General features: G+C 38.4%; 1 protein-coding gene across 10 annotated transcripts in view; it reads right to left on the minus strand.

Annotated features, from left to right (window-relative positions):
• Positions 1-22,316, minus strand: part of LOC146514633 (putative voltage-dependent N-type calcium channel subunit alpha-1B) — a 239,835-nt gene that overhangs the window by 36,590 nt on the left and 180,929 nt on the right. For all 10 annotated transcript variants that reach the window (XM_085164861.1, XM_085164857.1, XM_085164858.1 and 7 more), the window contains 8 exons: positions 21,467-21,573; positions 11,034-11,130; positions 8,597-8,757; positions 8,314-8,451; positions 6,966-7,167; positions 6,317-6,481; positions 3,442-3,552; positions 1,633-1,716 (listed from right to left, as the gene is read on the minus strand). In XM_085164861.1, the coding sequence (XP_085020987.1) occupies positions 1,633-1,716; positions 3,442-3,552; positions 6,317-6,481; positions 6,966-7,167; positions 8,314-8,451; positions 8,597-8,757; positions 11,034-11,130; positions 21,467-21,573 (1,065 nt within the window). The remainder of the gene's footprint in view (positions 1-1,632; positions 1,717-3,441; positions 3,553-6,316; positions 6,482-6,965; positions 7,168-8,313; positions 8,452-8,596; positions 8,758-11,033; positions 11,131-21,466; positions 21,574-22,316) is intronic.

A 22,316-nucleotide genomic window follows, 5' to 3' on the forward strand; every position in this document is an offset into this window, starting at 1 on the left:
AGTACAAAACTATATTAGCTCTAATCGTAATTGATCCTTTTGTAGCTCAGAACTGATCCAGCTGAATGAAATGATATTAGCTGAACACAGCATACACAAGGCAGGCCAAGAAGTATAGCTCAACCCAAATCCAAGCGGATCAACTGATTTTGGTTAAAGCTAAAGCAAATGTACGCTATTTAAGTTACTGCCTACAGTAGCTGCACATCTGAAAACCGCTTTGCAACCCACCTCCACCTTCGCACCTCCTTTTCACACTGAATCAGTGTCAAGTCTGTTGCCACTGTTTTGTACAGGGAGCTTTGCTGCTGCTCTCGCAGCCTTTGGCTGTATGGACATGGAAGGTCAGAAAGGTGCCAGAAAAAACGTCAGGCTGCCAAATATAAATTACTGCTGATGGAAATAATAACGTTCTTTTCACTGTAGTGGATCTGACTGAACTGTACATTTTCACATTAAGGGCTTATGTAACAGTAATTGCCGTAGAAGGTCTGATTACTGTTAAAGCACACATTTCATGCTACATTGGTTTAAAAGGTCTTAATTTATATCATCTCACATTCAAGGTGTAGTTAGACACTTTAAACTAAAGCCGTGGAAGAGAACAGCACACAGTGACGGGGGAACTGACAAAATCAGTGGCCAACAAGGAAAGCCACTTACCGTCTAGAGGTGTCAGATGTGACAGAAGGGGCAGAGTGAGGGCACAGGCGCCAGGAAAGACACAGCAGAAGATGAAAAACAGTGGGGGGAAAAAGCAGCGAGAGAAACAGAGAAGAAGACTAATGATCACAGGAAGAGAAAGTCACACAAAAGCTGACTTTGCAACACAGAAAGCTAAAGTAACCTGTCTCAGTCCTCAAGCCGCACAAATACTTTGCATCTGCTGTGATTAAAAATAGGAAACTAAATGTTCAAGACTGTAATGTTTAATGTTCAAGTCGTGTGGCTTCCCTTGCTTCACGTATAGATTTTTATGATGTCATATTTTTGCTATGGACTTGTTTGGCGGATTCGAGGACTGAGACTAAGAGTACAGCAAAGCATGACATCCACACTGATGATTTTGAAGCTGGAAAAAAAAATACTGACATTAAGCAAAAACACATGCAAATTAATGCTACAACAGCTCAAATTTTAGTGAAAGTCAGAACAGCAACTAAATGAATAATTGACAGTTGGGAGGAATTGGTGATATTTCTGACTTTCAAACTTTGAACAACAACACCCCCCCCAAAAAATAAAATAATAATAGAAAATGTGAAATCAGCAGTCTGGGTTGTCAGATTTTTTGACAGTCCAGGCTGCTTTGGTGGGTATTTTTCATCATTTTTTTCTGGCTTTTTATAGACCAAAACATAAAAAAAATAGAAAATAGATTAATCATAATAACAGTATTTGAACGCTTGCATGCCCAGAGTAAATCACTTCCACTGTAGCAAAATATTAACTTTGATTAGTCCATTATTGTGATAACAGTTTCCCTGATTGGACTAAATCTGCTTCCTGTGTCACAGCATGCTGCTTTGCTGCTTTGCCGTTGTGATCCTACAGCTATGAGCATGCAATGAATTTTGGTACCCATGTAGGAAGTGACCCATGGGTGCATGCGATGAGAAATGTAACTCTTACGTTTATCTCTGTGCACAAAATGTCTGTAATGCTTCCAATCACAGTCACAAAGTCAAACACATTCCAGGGCTCTTTCAGGTAGTTCTAAAAGAAAGAGAAAGAAGAAAAGTAGATATTATAGTTAACCTTTAAATATTTTATACAGTGTCTTCATCATAACTAACTGCTTTTAAACCGCTTTCCACCCTTTCAAGTGTACATTCGAATGAAAAATTGCTGTTTAAATAGAGCCTTCATTCAAAGGGCTTTACAAGTTGGCTCTTGTTCACATTCACAGCCATAAACTGAGAGTATTACAATATTTACACCTGTCATGGACAACAATAAAACATGAAACTAATTGGGTTGACCTGTCTGGTGAATGTGAATGCGTTTGTGTAGGTGGATGTGTGTGTTTGTTTGTGCGTGCACTTGTGTAAAATACCTGGTGTCATTTATAAAGTAAATATGGGCACTCCATTCTGATCAGTGTATGCGTATGTTTGTGCTGCGTTAGATTTGTGTATATTTATTACATATTTATTGTACAAAATTAAAATACCCTGATGCTTAGCACTAATAAGGAGGTATCTGTCCATTGCACTCCATTCAGTTTTTAGATGTACCTGACGACTTACCACACTCTACTCTAAATATGGTCCAAAGGTATAAGATATTAAATTTAGCTTTAATCTAATAATAAAAAATCGGGAGGATTATCAAAAGATGTGAACAATTGTAATCCATAACTGAACTTTTAATAGATATGTCAAAGTTGGCTATTACATAATTTCCCCTGCTCTAACCACAATAAACCAAGTTCTAATGCCAGTTTAAAAACCTGTTTAATTATAGATTACATAAATTATTACTATTGAGCTATTCCTTTATTCTTATGTATTCAATTTAATCTTTTTAATAAACTGACCAGACTGGCAGCACTGTGATTTTCCCAAATTCATACTAAGACATCTAATCCAAGCAGAAATTCTATGATCCATTTTCCAGCAACATTCCCCCTACACTGCCTCATTTGAATGAGTCTCCTGTGCACGAATATGTGGGCAAATTTTAATACAGATCTAGATATGAAAAAGTTGCAGACACAGATACAAAGTTGAGGCACACAAAAGTATTCAAATGAGCACACTTCAAAAAATAAAGACTAGCCATCTCCCTGAGCACACAAATCAACTTTATATGTGCCTACATTACACACATTCACACACATAAATGCTAAATGCACATCTTTTGCATAACTTCTGAGGCTCTTCAGACTGGTCAGTCATCCTGTTCCTCGGGGCAGAGGCTGCTGCCAGGTCCTGCAGCTGCTTTTTGAAAAGCTACAGTGGCAGCAGAGCATTTATAATGGCAGATGTGAGCGCAGTCATCTGGGCTTAACAGCTAAACAGGTGGAGGTAAGTGGTGTGTGAGAAAAGCTATTTAATAAATGGGCCTCGCAAATGGAATAGAGCCTAAGATGAAATGCTTCGCTGGAGGCCAGACGGCGCCACATTGGGAGATTTATTTCCTTTGTGCACTCTTCTGTTTATCTTCCTCTTTTGTTTTTTTGTTAGCTAACTCTTCCTCTTTCTGAAATGAATGCAAAAAAGCAAGATTTTATTTACTGTGTCATAATGCTTTAGGTGAGATCCATACAGTCTTCTTAAAGTGAGACTGTGTCACTGACTAAAAGATACCTTGAAATCAACTCAACCTTTAGAAGAACCAAATCACTTAACCCTTTAAGTGTAAACTGGAACATTTCAAAACCATCAATAGCTGCTTGCAGAGTACAGCACAGTATACAGACTTACAAAGACAACTCACCAGTGGATTGAAGGCAATAATTTTGAGTATGCACTCGAGTGTGAAGAGGCCCGTGAAGACGATGTTTAAGTATTTCAGCATGGACTCGTACACATCTGGAGCGCCATAGAACTAAGGGCAGAAGATGAAACACGAAACACTGAATATCTGCTCTTTAATATCTTTAATTATATTAACAATAAATGTGTGTAAAATCGACTCCCGTTATTTATTGCACACTTAAGGCATAGATCAGACAGCCTCTCTACATGATACTGAAAACTACAGCTGTAAACGCAACACCAAGACACTGCAGATCCTTTTTATTCATGTTTATTCACTCCTGTTCTGTTCTGGGCTGCTTGCACCCACCAGAGACGTCTGCATCTGTCAGGTCTGGCTTATTAAATTTTAAACATCTTACATATCAGAAAAGGCTTGTATTGCAACTGCAGGGGATTTCACTGACATCAAAATGGGATTGTATATATGTGCAGAGTTCATGCAAGACTGCCATAAAGACGCCACAATCTTCTTTAGCCATGCATCATAGAGATAAAATAGGACTGCACATGATCAATTATTGCTGCTGCTTGGTTTTGAATAAAGAACTCACTGGGAACAAAAAGTTTCAGGACTCAACCCATAACAAGATTCTAACCATCTCATCTATGAGGTTGCCTCGTGCACCTCTCAAATGCTTTTTTAATCACCCTCTTATGGTCCTGTTCTAACTGTTTATATTTGCTCTATGATATCACCATATAATCAGGATCTGGGGTGGGGGGGCATACCTAGTAACAGCTTGTACCCAGAGGATTGACTGTGATATGGCACCAACACTAGTTCCTAAGTTTGTCTCCATGGAAATTTTAATTACATTTTTAGTTGACATTTCCCTCCATGAATCACCACCAGGGCTGGACTGGACAAAAATTCAGCCTGGGCATTTTGACTAGTGACCGGCCCACCATGGTATTATAGGAAAAGCCATAAAGCCTTTATAATAAACTTAAACCTACACCATCCTTCCTATTCTGGTATTCTAAACAGTACTTAGCAAAAATATAAAACAACCTAATTTATAATTACATATACCTAACTAATAGGGTTGCCAACTCCCAGCAACCACTCCCGTACCCTCTGCCTCGATGCTTAATTGACAAAATCGATTTTAATTTAATGCACATATAAAACAAATGCACAGAAATCTATTATTTTTCTCCAGTAATTAAATAGATTCAACATCTTTCTTCAACAGAATTGCAGACTGCACAGATGGTACCTTCCCAAAGGAAAGAATACTATAACTTACTAGGGTATATACTAGACTTGATATTTACTGAATACAATAATGGATTTCTATACATTTTACATCAGATGAAAACTTTGGTTGTAAGGTTCAGATAATTATTTATTAAAAGCGAGACATTTTAAATGAGAATAAGAAATAAAAGTATTTCTTTGTGCCCCCCCTTTCCCTGTTAATGCCCTACCTGGCCCCCTGGCAAAACTTTCCTAGACCCGCCCCTGCACACATAGCTGTCAGCTACGTATAAAAGCCTCCTGGTGGTATTTGTCTCTCAAAAACAGTTCATAACTTCCCTTCAACTCATTCATGTCACCTAAAAGGTAAACCTGTTTCTCCATCACCTGTTCAACTCTGATGATTCAGTAAGGACATCTCCTGGTTTCATCTTCATGTTTCCCTCTCACCAGATAACCAAACCGACATCATGACCAGCAGCTTTTACAGCTGTGGCTCCAGCAAACATCAGCTGATACTAGAAATTAATATTAAATAAATTCTAACAACAGCTGATCAAGCTTAAACGTGCTGCTCTTGTTTAGCGCGACATCTGCTGGTTTCCTCCTCCTCGGCTGTAATTGGTCCAGCCCAGAGTCGATCATGACCAACTGGCCAATCCACCACCATTCATTTATACCGTTAAAAAAAAGAAAAGAAATAAAACCCCATCGGCCCATAAAAACGAAAAATCACGAGCGGCCCACCAGGAAAATGCCCGGTAGGCCCGATGGCCAGTGCAGCCCTGATCATTGTGATGGAGGGTTTTGCATGTTCTAGTGAGTCAGCCCTGGTAGAGTCTCCCAAAGCAAAATGGTCCTGGGTGAGGGGCCAGGCAAAGAGTGAAAACACCTGTGATATCCAAAAGATCAAGGAACCATGCCTTGAACATTCAATATTTAGTATTTACTGTTACTTACACTTATCTAGGTTATTGCAATGGTGCTGTGTTTATTGTGTTTCCTCGTTTTGCTTGTTTTCTCTTTTTTGGGGCATCTTTCTTGGCCTTCAGACAATAATTTTGATGGCTAAAGAACCAAACGGGAAAGGCAAAAAAAAAGAAAGAAAAAGAAAACATTCCAGGCAGGTTTCTGAAAATTACAGCCATGTAGGATGCAGTTCAGAGCTTCCCAAAGAGACGACCTTGAAGGTGAACAAGAGCTAAACTTAGGGTTTATCAGGATTCATTGTTAGTTTCTATGGCTCCATAATGGTAGAAAAAATCATTCAGACCAGATGAGATAACCCGGATTACCTGAATAATTAGAAGACGAGTAAAGGAAATGGATAAAATACAAGCTCTTTTGCCTCAAACTAGAAAGTAATGTAATGTAAAGTGTCAATAGTCAGTTGCTAACAACAGTATGTCTTAATGCCAGACCACAGTTGTTTTCATTATTGCCTTTAAAAGTAAAAGATTGAATGGTCGTTTATAAAAACATCTCCTGTAATCCTTTTTGATATTTCAACAGTCTGTTGTATCAAATTGGGAACTGCATAACTATCGCTGAAGCGATGCACTACTTTCTCTGCCTCAGAGGTGTCTGAAGGGAACTGTCACATGCCTCATTAGTGGGAGAAAAAACTGACCTTCATCATCAGCACGACGGTGTTGAGGGCGATCAAAGTCATGATGGCATACTCAAAAGGAGACGACACCACAAATTTCCACATTTTGTACTGGAATGACTGCTTGTTCTCTGGCATGTATCTCGTCAGCGGCTTGGCATTGATGGCAAAGTCAATACAAGCCCTCTGAGAGTTGAAAAGACAAAACAAAACAGATCGGGTAAGAAAACTCTCTGATGCAACAACTTTATATCTTTCATCAGAGAGAAGAATTCAACGTTCTTAAAATAAACAACAGCTGGCACACCACTACCGACTTTTAGTGTTTTGTAATGTTAAAAGAAGATACCACAAATTAAAGTTCTCTGATCACTAGCCAATACATCATAGAAAGAAAACAGCAGGATTTTCACAAAGTCCCTGTGAAGAAGAGATGAAGGGAGTGAGAAGATAAGCCCTGCTGCTTTCTTTTTAAGAGCAGGGAATTGTCATGTTTAATGTGATTTGCATAGAAGAGACATTTAGAAGAGGATCGGCATGAGTGCTAGTGTCTCTGAAGAAATGACCAGTGTCTTTGTAATTTGTGTTTTTTTCTTCTTCCCAGAACAGCCCCCCCCCCCCCCACAAAAAGAAAAAAAAAACAATAAAGTGCATCACTTTCCACTCTCACCTCATTCTTTTCCAATGTGCATTCTGACATGGCCTTGTCTCCCTGCTCCTGAAAAGTTATGATGATCAAAGCTACGAATATGTTGACAAAGAAGAAAGGAAACACCACAAAGTAGACCACATAAAAGATAGATGTCTCCATGCGAAAGCCTGGACTGGGGCCCTGGTCCTCATATGTGGCATCCACAGAGTGCTTCAGGACACTAAAAAGAAGGAAAGACTAAAATCATTTTCAAAACCGATGTAGATTTCTTCCCAAGTTTTACTAAACAACACATTTTGAGCAGGTTTTGGTTGCTTGCAGGCCAATGGATCAAAAGAAAAATAACAGAAGAGATTTTCAAATTTAAAGATGAAACAGAACCATCTTGAAAAGGATAATATTCTGATTACACCCAGAAACCTTGAAAAATTGGCCAATACCAGCAGAGGCTAAACGCACATCCACATAGGAATCAACTGGATGTGGTAACCATAGCAATTGGATATAGTACCCATAGAAAGTCAATGACATTCAGCGACTTTGAGCAACAAAACCTTCCTTCACTTTGAGGCAAGCGATTGAAGTGACTACCAATGAGAAAAATGGTAAATACACTGGCGGTTTACCTAGACAACTGGAGCTTAGAATATCTGTAACATCAGCGCTTCCTATGTCCAACCCTTAAATGTGTGACCTTTTAGTCAGCAGATGAGGTTCTTTCCACGTCTTCTGATTAATTTATTAATAATATTTCTTTTCTTTTTCTTTTATACATTATCATTTTAGGTTAAGGCTTTTAGCTTAAGAACAAAACGTTATAAGGCTGTGTCTCTATCACTCATATTGCAGTATCTACAGGTGCAATGTACTAGCATAAAACCAATCAAGAGTCCTTACTTGTGATTATGGTCTTACTGAGCTGTCACAGCTTGTTAGAAAGTCTGTGATTTTCAGCTGTCATGACAAGCTCACTCAGTTTAGCAATCTACTTTTAATTTTCAGGTAAGTACATGAAATGCCAAAAAGCAAACAGGCATCAACGACCTTTGACAGAGACAACGATGAATCTGCTTGTGGTACTTCAGCCCAAGCAAAGGCGTTAAGGCACAGAATGGCAGACTGACATCTATGCAATGAGACTTGATTGCATATTATATTTCAGGATGAATCACCAATGGAAATTTTAACTTGAAAAAGTCACAAATGTTTCCAACACTCAAGCACTTATTGTCAGCTAAAAATGTGAGCAATATTTCTTTCTGCACCAATTAATCAGATTTATTAGTTTCATATCTTTAATGATAAAAACCACTTGGACCTCCATCTAGGTGCTACTGAAAATGATATGCAGGCTGTCCTGACTTACACTGGCCAGCCCTCTCCGGTGGAGACGGTGAAGAGTGTTAGAAAAGCCCACAGCACGTTATCATAGTGAAACTCATACTTCTTCCACACTCTGGGCTTTGCCGTTACTTCATCCCTGTCGTAGTCCAAAAACTGACCCCTGAAAGCAAGAAGGCAGACAGAATCAGTTGAAAAGATGTGACAAAAAAAGGCGAAAAAAGTGAAGGAGGAAGATGTAGTTAGAATAGAAAACAGTAATAAAAACAGTAATAAAAACAGTAATAAAAACAGTAATATAAACGTACCTGCAGTCTTTCTCCAGGGTCTTGGACTCGTCACTGCAGTAGAAAAATTTCCCCTTAAAGAGCTGAACAGCAATCACAGCGAAGATGAACATGAAGAGGATGTAGACGATGAGGATGTTGAGGACGTTCTTCAGAGAGTTTACAACGCAGTCGAATACAGCCTGAGAAACACACACACAAGCACACACACACAGAACTGTAAAGTTCTTGACTAATCAGGCCTGTCACATCTAAAGACCTCACAGTACCTTATTATCCTAACAGAGTGCTTTGCTCTCAGGCTCAAGGCCTACTTGTGAGTATTTGAAAGTAGAATGGGAGGCAGAGCCTTCTGCTTTCAGGCCCCTTATTATGGAACCAGCTCCCAGTTTGCATTCGGGAGACAACCTCGAGACAACTTTCAAGCTTTCCTTTCTGACAAAGCATATTATTAGGGCTCTTTTCACTCTCTGTGTGTTTTACGTCATATGGCTGCCTCTGTGAGAGGTTTCTTCCTGTTAAAAGGGAGTTTTTCCTTCCCACTGTTGTCAGGTGCTTGCTCATAGGGTGTCATGTGATTGTTGTGATTTCATTCTAACATTGTAGGGTCTTTACAGAATAAAGCATGCAGTTTTTTTTAATTGATACTATATAAAGAGAATAGAATAGAAATTAAACTAATTGGATTTAATTAATGGTAAGACATTTATGTGTATCTTCCCTACTGTAACCTCCAGGCTGAAAAAAACGTGGCAAGCAACATGCAGTACCTCTTATGGCCACTTGAGGCTGCCTCCGAAAGACAGTCAGTGCACAGAGACTCTGTTAAAATGCCTGACTTTAAAGGAACAATAAATGTTTACATGGTGAACCCTTGTGAATAAGGAAGCAGCTGAAACGTTATTTTACAGTTCAAAATGATGCATTATTAGAGGTGTAGCAGCTTTGACGGGCAGGTTGGTGCAGAAACGGGGACGATACAGTTGCTAGCTGTCTGCTAGACATCACCTAAACAAATTCACACTACTGGGATGACATTTCAATTCTGTTTGTAATGCTGACATATTCACTTTAAACAAAGACTATATTCCTAAACCAATGATTTCTGTGAGATGGCTTTGTTTCTGAATGAAAAGCTGTTGTAGTCTCACCAGTAATCTGGATCAAATGTAATCTAGACTAGCCACTTAGTGGACACAGTCAGCCTTGTTCTAAACCCAGATATCTTTCCCGTCTCCCACCTGCAAACAGCAGTCTGTGCCTGTCACTATCTCTGTCAGCTTGTGCTGGGATCTCTTTGAGAGATGAAGTGCTTTGTCGATCCATTCTGACATGTATGCAATGTAACCAATGAATATGCTGCTACTTGAGTGACTCCCATCGAGGCTGCTCTTAAACCAGAGTGAAGACAGAGGTACTTTAACCAGCCTGTCCTGTCAAACCACTCTCCCTAAGTATCCAAGAAGAGCTTTGGATGGGCGTCTGTCTGCCACCTTCGATCTGTCTCAATCATCTCACTTTTATTAGCCCAATCAGATCTCTCCTCTTTTGACACATACTTTTGTCCACACAGCAGAGGAAAGCTGTCATTTCTGTGTCTGAGACAACAATTGAGGAAAACAGGATTCTATACAGCATTGTGCTCCCAGTGTAATTATTTATAATATATATCTTTATAATAGCTGTATCATGGTAATATATTATATAAATTCTAACTATTGATTTTAAAGATCTTCAAAACTCTCTGCAGTAATCAATTCTCCATAAGCTCAGTATAATTAGCACAACACCTCCAATAATGACGACATGTAATCCTAGGAGTTTTTGTAAATCCACATAAAAAAACACCACCTTTTTTTCTTTAAATTAAGTGATTTTCTTTTTTCTTTTTTAGAAACACACAATTTAAACATATTTTAATGAAGATGGAAGACAAATAGAGAAGAACAGACTTCACTTCTGCGGTAATCCAGTTTCTGCAAACTCAATTTGAAATAATTGCCAATTCATCACAAACAAAAGAGGAATAGCTGCCAGCTCAAGACTGACAGGTAAGTGAGCACCAAATATGCCAAACTATTAACACTGCAAATGCAGCAATCACGTCCAAATGATTAAATATATTGCATAAGTCATAAAACATTGGCTAAACAATGAGAAATCATCAGTGTAATGTGTTACAGTGCATTAAGTATGTGTTTCATTGTTAATTGCCACAAAACTCCTTCGAGAATCAAGTACTTGCCTACTGTAGGCGTGTAAGGCACAGAATATAAAATTCAGTATCTAAGCAAAAAATCAAGCAAAAATCAAACTTTCCATATCTGATATGGTAGAGTAGGTTTCTGGCGTTCTGTGTTTGTGTTTGAGGCAGGTCAGGACTGTTTGGGTGCTCTGTGGGTTTTTGGTTTTTCTTACAGACTTACAGAACGATCTGTGACAGATGTGATTACCGTACCTTCAGTTTGGGCAGCCGTTTAATGGTCTTGAGTGGCCGCAGGACCCGGAGGACCCTCAGGGACTTGATAGTGTTGATGTCCTTGCCTTTTGTCCCTCTGCGCAGATTGAGAGTACAGTTAGTCTGGGTGATGTAGTGCAATGACACTCTAAACCCTTTCAACTCAGGCTGCATTAACAAGAACTGACTGCACTTCACCAGGTTTATATTGTAGGATGCATATATTCTGTTAGTAGAACACATGCATGTGAGTGAGGTATGTTATTCTACAGAAACATGCTTCACCAGTCTTCTCCTCTTACCCAGATACTTTTGTAATTACTCCCTTTCTTTTCCTTTTTTCTGATCTTTCCTTTGGCTGCTTTGTTTTCTTTTTATTGTTTTTTTTCCCTTTCATTCCTACAACTTCACGCATCTTTTAAGATGTGTGAATCTCATTATGTTCTCTTTTCTGTTCCCACATCTTCCTTCCTAGTTTTCCTTCCTTTTTCCTTAGCTCCTTTCCTTCCTATCTATTTCTCTGCCTTTCTTCCTTATTTCAGAATCAGAATATTTTATTAATCCCTAAGGAAATTATGGGTTACAGCAGGCAGCACGCTAATGGCGCATGCGCACTTACAAAGGAACCTTCTGACCAAACTTTACATAAACATCACATTGGGAAGACATGTTTCCTTTCTACCTTCCCCCTTCCTTCTTATCCTCCTGTCCTTCTGTCATTCCTTCCTCTCCTTGTTTCTATATCTACTTCCTTTCTTCCTTTTATTTCATCCTTTTTGTCTTTTCATTGATGCTTCTTTTCCTTCCTACTTTTCTTCCCTTTCTCACTTATTCTTCTTCCTTGTTGTCTTTCCCTCCTCTCACTTCTCTTAATGCCCTTCTTTCCTCCCAGTATAACTCCTTACTATGCCTCTTTTCTTCAAATCTTCTTTTCTACCTTCCTTGTCCTAACACCCCTCCTTCCTTGTTTCCCTGAAACCTGCTGACCTTTCTTTCTTCCAAACCTCATATCCTTCCTTTCATCGCTTTTTCTTTTCCTTCCTTCCTCCCCTTCTTCTCTCCCCCTTGTTGTAGCCCATCCCCAGCCTTCTTAATTCTTTCTTTTCCTTATTCTATCTTTCCATCTTTATTTTTTCTTCCTTCTAACCTTATTTCCTTCTATTATCTTTTCCCATTGTCCTGTTCTTCCTTTCTTTCCTGCCTTCCTTTCTTAATCCTTTCCTTTTTCCTTCCTTATTGCCCTCTCTCCACTTCTTCATTCCATCATTCAGTCATCCCTTCCCTCCACACCTTCCTGACATTCAATATTTTCTTTCTTTGAAGATTCTGACCTTTTTTGTTTGTTTTGGTGTATTTTCTGTTTATTTTTCTGTTTCCTGTTATAATGTATTTTCTTCCAAACTCCTTTTTAAGCCTCTTTTCATTTTCTTTCCCTTTGTTCTTGTTTTCTTTTCCTTTATTCTTTCCTTTGGTCAGTTTTTTCCACCTTCAAAATCCACAAATAAAGGTATTCAGACAACAGTGAAATTACACCCTTTTCATTTCATACTTCAAGTTTTCATTGAAGGACTATGTCTGGTAGTGAATTGTTTCAGGTATTGCTTCCTTCTATGCTTCTTCCACAATACAAACTAGCATTGTTTCTGTTTAATAACACACAAAATCATACATTTTAACAGTAAATGCACAAAGAATCTGCCGCAGGTGCAGGAGGCAGTTTCTTTGCAGGAACCACTGCTGTCACTGCAGACGTTGCACGTTTTGCTCACTAATTATGGGAAGTAAGCGTGGGGGTTTAAAAACTAGCCGTCATGATAATGACATACAGTCGAGCCATCATTCACAGAGTGACACTGGCTTTGAGTGTGAAGGATTTTTAATTAATTAGTGACACGCATTGTGGGTGTCAACTGTATATCCATCATGCATATCTCCTGTTCTACCACATCCCAAAGAAGCTCTACTCGATTGTAATCTGGTGGCTGTAGAGGACCACTTGAGTACAGTACAGTGTAATGTTCAAGAAACCAGATGTGAGTTTTGTGACATGGAGTGTTATCCTGTTGACCACTGTGCTCAAGAAGGCATGGACAATGTCAGCAAAATTACTCGGGTAGGCTGCGGTGTTTCATTGGTAAAGTGTAAAAAAAAAATGTACCAAGAAAATATCCCCCTACACCGTTACACCACCAGCAGCCTAACATTTGGATATATAGTCTCAGTTTCCTGAGACTATATTTACCGCGGTGCATTCTTCTGCTCATGGCGCCCATGTACTTTAAGGATCAACTTGTTCTGCATTGCTTGGTTGTAACAACTGGATATTTGTGTTACTCTTTCTTTTCTATAACATGGTAGCAGTGTGGCCATTCTCCCCTGACCTTTGACACCAATAGGCATTTTTGCTCAGAAAACTACTGTTCACTGGATATTTAATCTTTTCCAGAATATTCTCTGTAAACCCTGCCTGCATGGCAAAATCCCAGTAGATTAGCATTCATTATATCTGTTGATCAGTCACTTAAATCACATTTCCCCCCATTCTGATGCTTGGTTTGAAGTTTAGCAGGTTGTATCAATCATGTCAATGCAATGCACTGAGTCGTTGCCATGTGATTGGCTGAATAGTTACTTATTTAGAAGTTGAACAGGTGTACCTAACAAAGTGGCAGGAGAGTGCATTTTATATGAAGAGTTCTGTAAAGAACTCAAACTTTTGGTTTACTCCTGTCTGGAAAGTTTTATTAGTTCGAGATATCCAAAAGCATATTGTTACGACTGTGATCGTAATCATATGTAAATTTGAGTGCCCAGGTGCTCCTCCGGGATTGGTGCGTCCAGGGTGGATGGCTCGCACCGATTGGCTGAGGACAGAGAGGCAGCGGATAAGAAGAGACCGCCGGGGACTGCCACTTCATTCATCCTCGGCCCAACCCAACCGGCAGACCGTTCACTGTGTCACTATGTTACTTGATGTAAGAGCATGTAGGGGTGGACCGTCTTTTTGTTTGATCAGTTTTCTCCTGTTTTTGTTAGGCAGGGAGGAAAGGGATTGTGGTTTGGTTTAGTTCTTTTGAGTAGGTAAGTTGTTTATTCCTGAGATAGGTTACCTTTTGTTTGTTGTTTTGGCCTTGGGTTCACCCTGAAGTTATGAAATGCTCCCTTCCTTTGTTTAACTGCACGTATTGTAAATAAATCACTGTCACAAAATATTAAGTGTGTGACGTGCTGCTTGGGGTTGGACGGGGATGGATCACCCTTTATGTTGTGGTCTGGCCGCGCCTAGACGGGCCATAACATAATATAAATAATATAAAAATAACACAAGCTTTTAACATTAGCATACTAGCCTAACTATATTAATAAAATGGGGATACACGTTAAATTTAAAGCACAATCCTTCCCTCTTGTGTCTTCTTTTTGGGTCATTACCTGGAGGCTAGCCTCTTGGCACATTAGAATTAGTCTTGCAGCAAGAATAAAAATAAGATACAGGCAAACAAAAAGAAAATGTAAAAACAAAGCTACAAAGTTGTAACATACAGTATTGCCTTCTTCAACACCTTTTCCTGGCCCATAGTGTGCTTACCTATTTTAACCACCCTAACTGTGTCTAAACCCAACCCTAAAAGACCTTTGGAGAAGTGAGGACAGGACAAAAAGTTCCTCTACAGATTGTTCTTGCTCTGATGCTCCCAAAGTGAAAATGGTCCTCATTAAGGTAGCTGGAGAAGCACAGACACACTCGCACAGACCCAGGTCAGTATGTCAGTGCTTTACAGGGTCTCATTAAAAAGAAAGGATTGTTATTAGGGACTAGGGGACTCAGAGAAACCCACCAGAATATGAACATAGCTATTTTTTTAATATGTGGTGACTGGCGAGGGAAGGACAGAACTCAAACCGGAGAGAAGCATGGTTCCAAAATATTCTGGCTCCGGGGGCCTTTCAAATTCTCAATAAAAAAAACTAACAAAACGGCATGCGGCTCTCATGCTTGGATAACTTGGATACTCTGGCATGCAATTTGCAAAGTCAATGCCAGTCCTGCTTTTTAAGGACCTCAACACATTGAGATGGCATGAACAGTCTCCCAATAGCTTTCAGAAGCGCCACGGGGGGGAGGAAGATGAAATGCGAGCATGAGTTGGGCAGGGGTGGGGAGTTTGTGTTTTCATGTCGATGCAGCGGTGATTGCAACGTATTCAGCAGCCACACATGAGGTCATCTGGAGTAGCTTAACTTCTGTAGCTGCTGCTCGCTCATGAAAGAGAAGATTTCCTGTTCAGACACGTAACATCTGACGTTGCAGATTTTGCTGCATCAGCAAAATCGGATGCGCAAAGCTCCTGCTATCTGTTTCAAAATTTACAGAGGATTCAAAGTTCTTGAGGAATTTTGTATAATGTATGTTTGGCTTATTATTTCCCATTTTAATGATAATAGTGAAGGTTTTCTTTGACTATTAGCAAAAGCTGAAAATGCAGGTCAAAATCACATTTTAAAAAACACAATCCGTATCGTAGGTCAGCCTTTCTAGTGTTCATTTAGAGCCTCTAGTGCATAGCAGCAGCTGGTTTGCATATTTTCTCCATTTTCCACTTTGATTTCTACTAATGGGAGTATTTTCAAATCTACAACATTGCAAGAGGACACTGTTAACACACTCTTCACCCAGTGTAGCCCGATCTGCTACTTCCATTTATTCAGAAACATTTTTAAAAGGTTAAAAATATGGCATACTCTAAAATTCTGTCTTTTTCAAAAACAAATATTAACAAAGCAAAAACTCTCTTTTAACAGAGAAAAACAGATGTCTATTGTGATTTTCCTTACAAACACGACAGGCTGTGAGGAACAAATTAAAAAAAAAATATTTAAGGTGAATTCATGAGAGAAGCTATAATCCTTTATTGGCTGCCCTCTAATTCCATAGGCATAAAGAAGAAGAGATGAAGGTGGAGGTTGGTAATCTCTTGGATATTTAACCGATTAAATTGACTTTAGTCATGATTAAAAGAAAAAACTGAGAGGATAGGTAAGGACTTAAGCTTTGATACAACTGATAACCTGAGTTTCAGATTCCTGCAGCCCAAATCCCCGTCTGTGTGTTGATTAACTTCTGAAAGCTATGAGGGAGAGCTCCCAATATTTCCTTTTTGTCTTGATGTCCCAATACTGGGACAGGAGAAAAGGTTTATAAAAGGGAGGGAAAGCGAGGAGGGAAGGGAGTCACATCCCAAGCACTTTGGGATGAAGGGCGACAACGTAAACCTCGGAGGCTGATAAGAGGAATGTTTTGTGTTTCACAGGAGGAGGGCAAAATGGTACGAGGGGTTAAAAAGAAAAAAAGTAGATACTGACAATTCCCACCTGGCCACGCTTTGTTGCGATCTGATGGGGAAAAGAAATGATAAGCATATGCACGCAGACAATACACAAAGACAGACAGCAGCATGTAAAGCAAGACAGAGCAAAATAAACACTTTACACAGATATCACTGAGGCGTGATGATATAGTGACAATTTTTGTGGTTTTCAAAACACATCAAAAGAAAACAAAGATAAGAGACAAAAAAGTGACTTTTAAGTAAATTTAAAGTAAACACCCTTTTAAAGCAAGATAAGCTGGATAAAATATTTGGAAGAAATAGTGTTTGTGGATACTGAATATGAGGGAAAATCAAACTGATGACATGAAGATGATTATAATGTCATGACTGACTACATATACTCTGGAGTTAAGAATTGTGGTCCTACAGTAATATTGTTACATTGCAGTGTTTTAGTATGCTGAAGATCATGGGTATGGAGCCAAGACACCAATGCAGCTATACTCTGATCATGTGGTGCATTACTACTGCTGCGGAAAATATTTTAGAAAATTAGTATAAACTGCAACATAATAATAATAAAGGTAATAATGTTACAGAGTGTTATACTGATATTTGCATTTAACCATTTCTGAAGCAAATAAAAACATTTTGTAAATATGTGTCTTTGAGTTTTACATTTTCTGTGAATACAATTGTTTGGCAGTTTTATCATTTTTAAGCTGTGGCTGATTAGTGGCTACATGTTAGCTTGCTCTCCACAAATTGTATATAAAAGACGCATGTAGCAACAGTACCATCACCCATTAGTTTGTGGACTACTGTTTTGAAGCCTCAAGCAGAGCGGTTTTGCCGTAGCCATCTCACTTGAAAGTGATAATCAAGCTGTGGACCTGTCTGAGAGCTGAGCATTTCTCGCTCAAAAACGAGTAATTATTCAATTACTAAAGCTTTATTGTCCTTTTTACTAATAGTGAGTGCCATAATTTTCAAAATTAACATCATACAGTATTAAATAAGACTAAAAACCAGCAATTGAGAGCTTAATCTCATCAAGAAAATGTTCATTAAGGTCACAGATCACGCAATGAATACATGCATTTTCTCATAACCTTCAATATAGCTGCACTTATTTTTGGAACCAAAGGAGTCGCCACCTGCTGGCCATTAGATATAATGTTCGGTGCCTAATTTTCCTAAAGTTGCTACAGGTCAGGTTTTATACTATGGACACATAAAGACCTCGAGTCTGTCTTCTTTCTTTATGACAAAACACAGCTTTTTAAGTGAGATTAAAAATCATTTTCAAACTATAAATTTCCATGAAAACAGAAAAAGTTGGTGTGAATAAACAACTACTGAGTTATCACAGTTTTTAAATACATTTTGACCTTTCAGTTGAAACACAATATTAATATATAAAATGATTTCATATCTAGACATTAATCCTAAAGTAAGCGCCTGCAAAAACACAAAGCAGTGTTGGATGTTTCAAAACAGACATTTTTGTGTAACAGGTTTACAACTTGCCTTCCTTTTTCCTGTGTTTAGATTAAGTATGAAAATAAGATCTAAATAAAAATTAAATGTAGGTTGTCAGGTATCACATCTATCCACCTGGTGCTGTGAATGGAGCCTCTTACATGGTTGATTGGTGTGAATGAGAGCTGATTACAGAGCTGACGGGAGAAACAAAATGCCAGACAGGAAGTGAAAGCTGAATGGAGGGATGAAGGGGTTCAATTTGATAACTCCTGAATATCATTAACTGTGCATTATTGGTAAGAAAATCCTTCATCTATCATTCACTCTGTTTAACAGTTTTTATTTAGCTCGTTTATTTATTTGCGTCGTTATCAAAAGCAGCATCATTCAGTTTCTTTGTGTTCATAATGACCTGAATCACCCTATGAAAGCTCAAACGTCTGATATGTTTTTGAAGCAGTGTTTTGTTCAATCTCAGCACTGCTCCACTGTGCACTGTGTACATTGTAGCTTCTAACACACATAAAATATGTCCAATAAATGGAAAACGGGTAATTGCTCTTATGTAACCCGAATACAGATGTAACACAAACATAGTTACATAACACAAACAGAGGAAATGCAATGTCTTTAATTGTGACTGTGGTGGCGATGATAAAAATAGAAAGTAACAAAATATGACATTTGTGCAAAACATTTAGCTGTGAGAAGACAAAAAACAACACCTTGCTGAAAATACCACGAGCTAAGGTGGACAAAAACTGATTCAAACGGGCAGATATGCACATGAATAAACAGACAGACTGGCAGAAAGAGCAGGCATTACCCCATAAGGCTCCTGAAAGCAATCCAAGCCAGAAAACAAAGAAGAAAGAGAAAAAGTGACAGAGAAAATACAGAGAAAGAGTCAGCAACAGATAAAAGACAGAGACAAGCATCAACCTAGTGCTGGCAAAAGACAAAAAAAGGGAAAAAGAGAAATCAGAGACAGAAAGCGGTACAAAGAAAAACACACAGGTGAGAGGCAACTGTAGAGAGTTTCAGTCAGTGTGTGATATAGTGGCAAAAAACCCTGAAAACATTGTTCAAAACAAAATGTGTGATCACCAGCTTTCTCAAGAGACCCAGAACTCCTCTGGCTTTGGAAAACATTTATTTACATGATTTCCAAACCAGTTGTATACTGAGATATACTGAAATACAGGTAACAAGAATAATTCTACTGATACCAGTAAGAATGCTCACCAATAAGGAGTCAACTCCACTCAGATTACAGTGCAAGTGGGGATTTAATTTTGACTTACACCACAGTATCTAAGGGCAGGTTATAAAATAAAAAAGTGTCTTCTTTTACCTAAAATTTTGTATTAAATAAAAATAACCCAAGTAAATGCAAAATGTAGTTTTTACATTACTATTATTTCATTGATTAAGGGGGGAAAGCTATGCAAAACTAACTGGCTCTATGTGAAAAAAAGTGTCCCGCTTGTTAAATCATGAATCTTTCTGTGATTAACCACATCACATCGTGGCACAGCTGAAAGAAACAGCTGAGAAACAAAGTCAGTGACATCTATAACTCTGGAATGGGTCACAAAGCCATTTCTAAGGCTTTAGAGCTCCCGCGAATCACGCTGAGACCCATTATCCACAAATGGAGAAAACTTATAACAGTGCTGAACCTTCAGGAGTGACCAGCCTATCAAAAGTACTTCAAGAGTGCATTGATGACTTATCAAGGAGGCCACAAAACAACCCAGAACAACATCTAAAGAACCGCAGGACTCACTTGCATCAGTTAAGGTCAGAGTTCATAATTTAAAAATAAGATAGATACTGGGAAAAACCCATGGGAGTGTTCAAGGAAAAAACCACTGCTAGCCAACAAGAACACAAAAGCTCATTTCACATTTGACAGAAAACATCTTGATGGTGTCCAAGACTTTTGACAAAATATTCTGTAGACTGACGAGACAAACGTAACTCAAGTTAACTTGGGATATTCAGTGAGTCCACATCTGAACGGCTCAAAAAATCCAGACAAGAAAAGGAGGTTTTGGGGTGGCCTAGTCAAAGTCTGGACTTCAATCAAATTGCATGACATTAAACAGGCCGTTTATGCTCGAAAACCCTCCAAAGTGGCTGAATCAAAACAATTCAGCAAAGAAGAGTGAGCCAAAATTCCTCCACAGCGAATGAAAAACTCATTGCCACGTATCGTAAACACTTGATTTCAGGTTACTTTTTCACATAGGGCCAGGTAGGTTTGGATAACTTTCCCATTCATAAATGAAATCATCATCTGAAAAAACAGACAAATGAATTTTGTAATTACGTGGGGTTATTTGCAATTAAAATTTATTTGATCTGAAACATGTACAAATGTGCAAAAAATAAGAAATCAGGAAGGGGGCAAATACTTTCTCACAACACTGTAAACAGCGTGGTTCTTATAACCATGCCATTGACTGTATATAAAAAATGGACAAAACATGGCCACCATATTATCAACTAATGGTTTACGCCAGGGGTGTCAAACTCAAATACAAAGTGGGCCAAAATTCAAAACTGGAACAAAGTCGTGGGCTAACATTAATATTTATTGAAAAAAAAAATCTTCCTCCAGATATAAGAATGAATCTTTTCTTATGGACTTAAACACGTTTTGCTGAAAAACTGAATATGGAACAAGCAAAGCTTAATATTAAACAATATATATATTAGCTGTATAATACCAGTAGGCCAGCTCTAATCGTAATTTGGTATGGCTTCGCGGGCCAAATGTAATTAGGCTGTGGGCCAAATTTGGCCCGCGGGCCAGAGTTTGACACCTATGGTTTACGCCATTGTTTTGAAGCCTAAACATGAGCATTCTAGTGAATTGTCTATGACAAGGTGGTAATGGCCTTCTTTATCATCAATCCAACTATAAATGTCACCATATATTTAAAATAAATACCTGACAATATTAAATAAGACTTAAAACTAGTAAATGACATTATAAACATTTTACAGAATGTGTAGAAAAGATGTGTGCAAACATTGTTACCTTCCCTAAACTCATTCATATATAATTCATGCACAATGTAAATAAGTTGATGCAGTGTTTTATATACAGTCTATGATCCATACTATGTTTAAACTTCTACTCTATTAAAAAGAAAACTAATATTCAAAAAGCAGATTCTGTATAAGGCATTAAATCCAAAGTACAAACTAGATGGCAGCTAGAGCCTGACAGTCCTCCTTCTGTCTCCACCTGAGCCTTAAACCTATCAGCCAAATTGTGCATGACCTATTAGCCAACTAGCAGGGAGGGGCTGTGAAGACTTTATGTAACAATGAAAGCAGAGTTTGACATAGTCATGGCAGCAAAATAACCGCTGGGCAACACAAAAGTCTTGGAATTCATGGGAAAACAATAAGACGAGCACATTAAAATTCATAATGCTTGTCCACTGGATAGTTGAGAAGAGGCATAAAAAAACAAACCATTTGGTGTTTTAATGATGATGGTTTCCACATCTTGTTATGTGGTTGGTGTACATTATATTCAAGCACTGCTGGGATGATAAAATAATGAACAGAAAATAATTCAAGGGAAAGTTGACTCACGAGCAGGCAAAGGCCACCAGAGCTCCGCTGACCACGATGAAGTCCAGAATATTCCACAGGTCACGGAAATAAGAGCCAGGGTGGAGAAGCAGTCCCAGGTCAATCATCTGGAGTCACAGAGAGTGATGGAATTACAGAATTAAATTAGACACATTAGGATGGAGTGTTATCTCCACGTAAAACCACAAAGCCAATTAGTGATGTCAGTGACATGCTATCCACAGTTTGCTGGCCTTTTCAGATGTGGTTATAAGCAGGTCAAAAGCATAAAGTAAAAATAAATCTAACAAGCTAAATTTGATTAAAAATGACAAAAGCTCATTATGAAACAAATCCTTAATAGATAAAAAAAACCCAAACTGAAACAGATTTATATGTATCTTATGCTATATAAGTAAACAGTGCATATATCCAGAAAAGGACAGTATCTTCAAGCCGATAGAAAATAATGTCTGTCATGAAACTATTCCTGCTGCTTCCTAATTGGACTAATTATTATGGAGAAATCTGTGAGCCAGTTTACATTATTAAGTGATGCAAAACCCAAATATTCTTCCTTGTAGCGGGGTGTCTGGCCTCTGTTTTAGGTTTAAATCTCCAGGACTCTGACTTGGATTATTTTGGTTCTTGCAGCAGCTTAAAAAATACCACTATCAAAGTAGAGAAAGACATGCTACACATTGTAAAAGAACAGTTAAAGGCAATAGGCAATAGGATGTAAGCAGCTCATTATGGGAGTGACATGCTTGCTTCTGAATATGCTTTTTTTTGATGATGCATGCATCAAATAGTTTTCTGTATTTTAGCGATCAAGGCGGCTATCAAGTATTATACCAATGCAATATTTTTG

The sequence above is a fragment of the Neolamprologus multifasciatus genome, chromosome 7, assembly GCF_963576455.1.
Source record: "Neolamprologus multifasciatus chromosome 7, fNeoMul1.2, whole genome shotgun sequence".
Lineage (NCBI taxonomy): Eukaryota > Metazoa > Chordata > Actinopteri > Cichliformes > Cichlidae > Neolamprologus > Neolamprologus multifasciatus.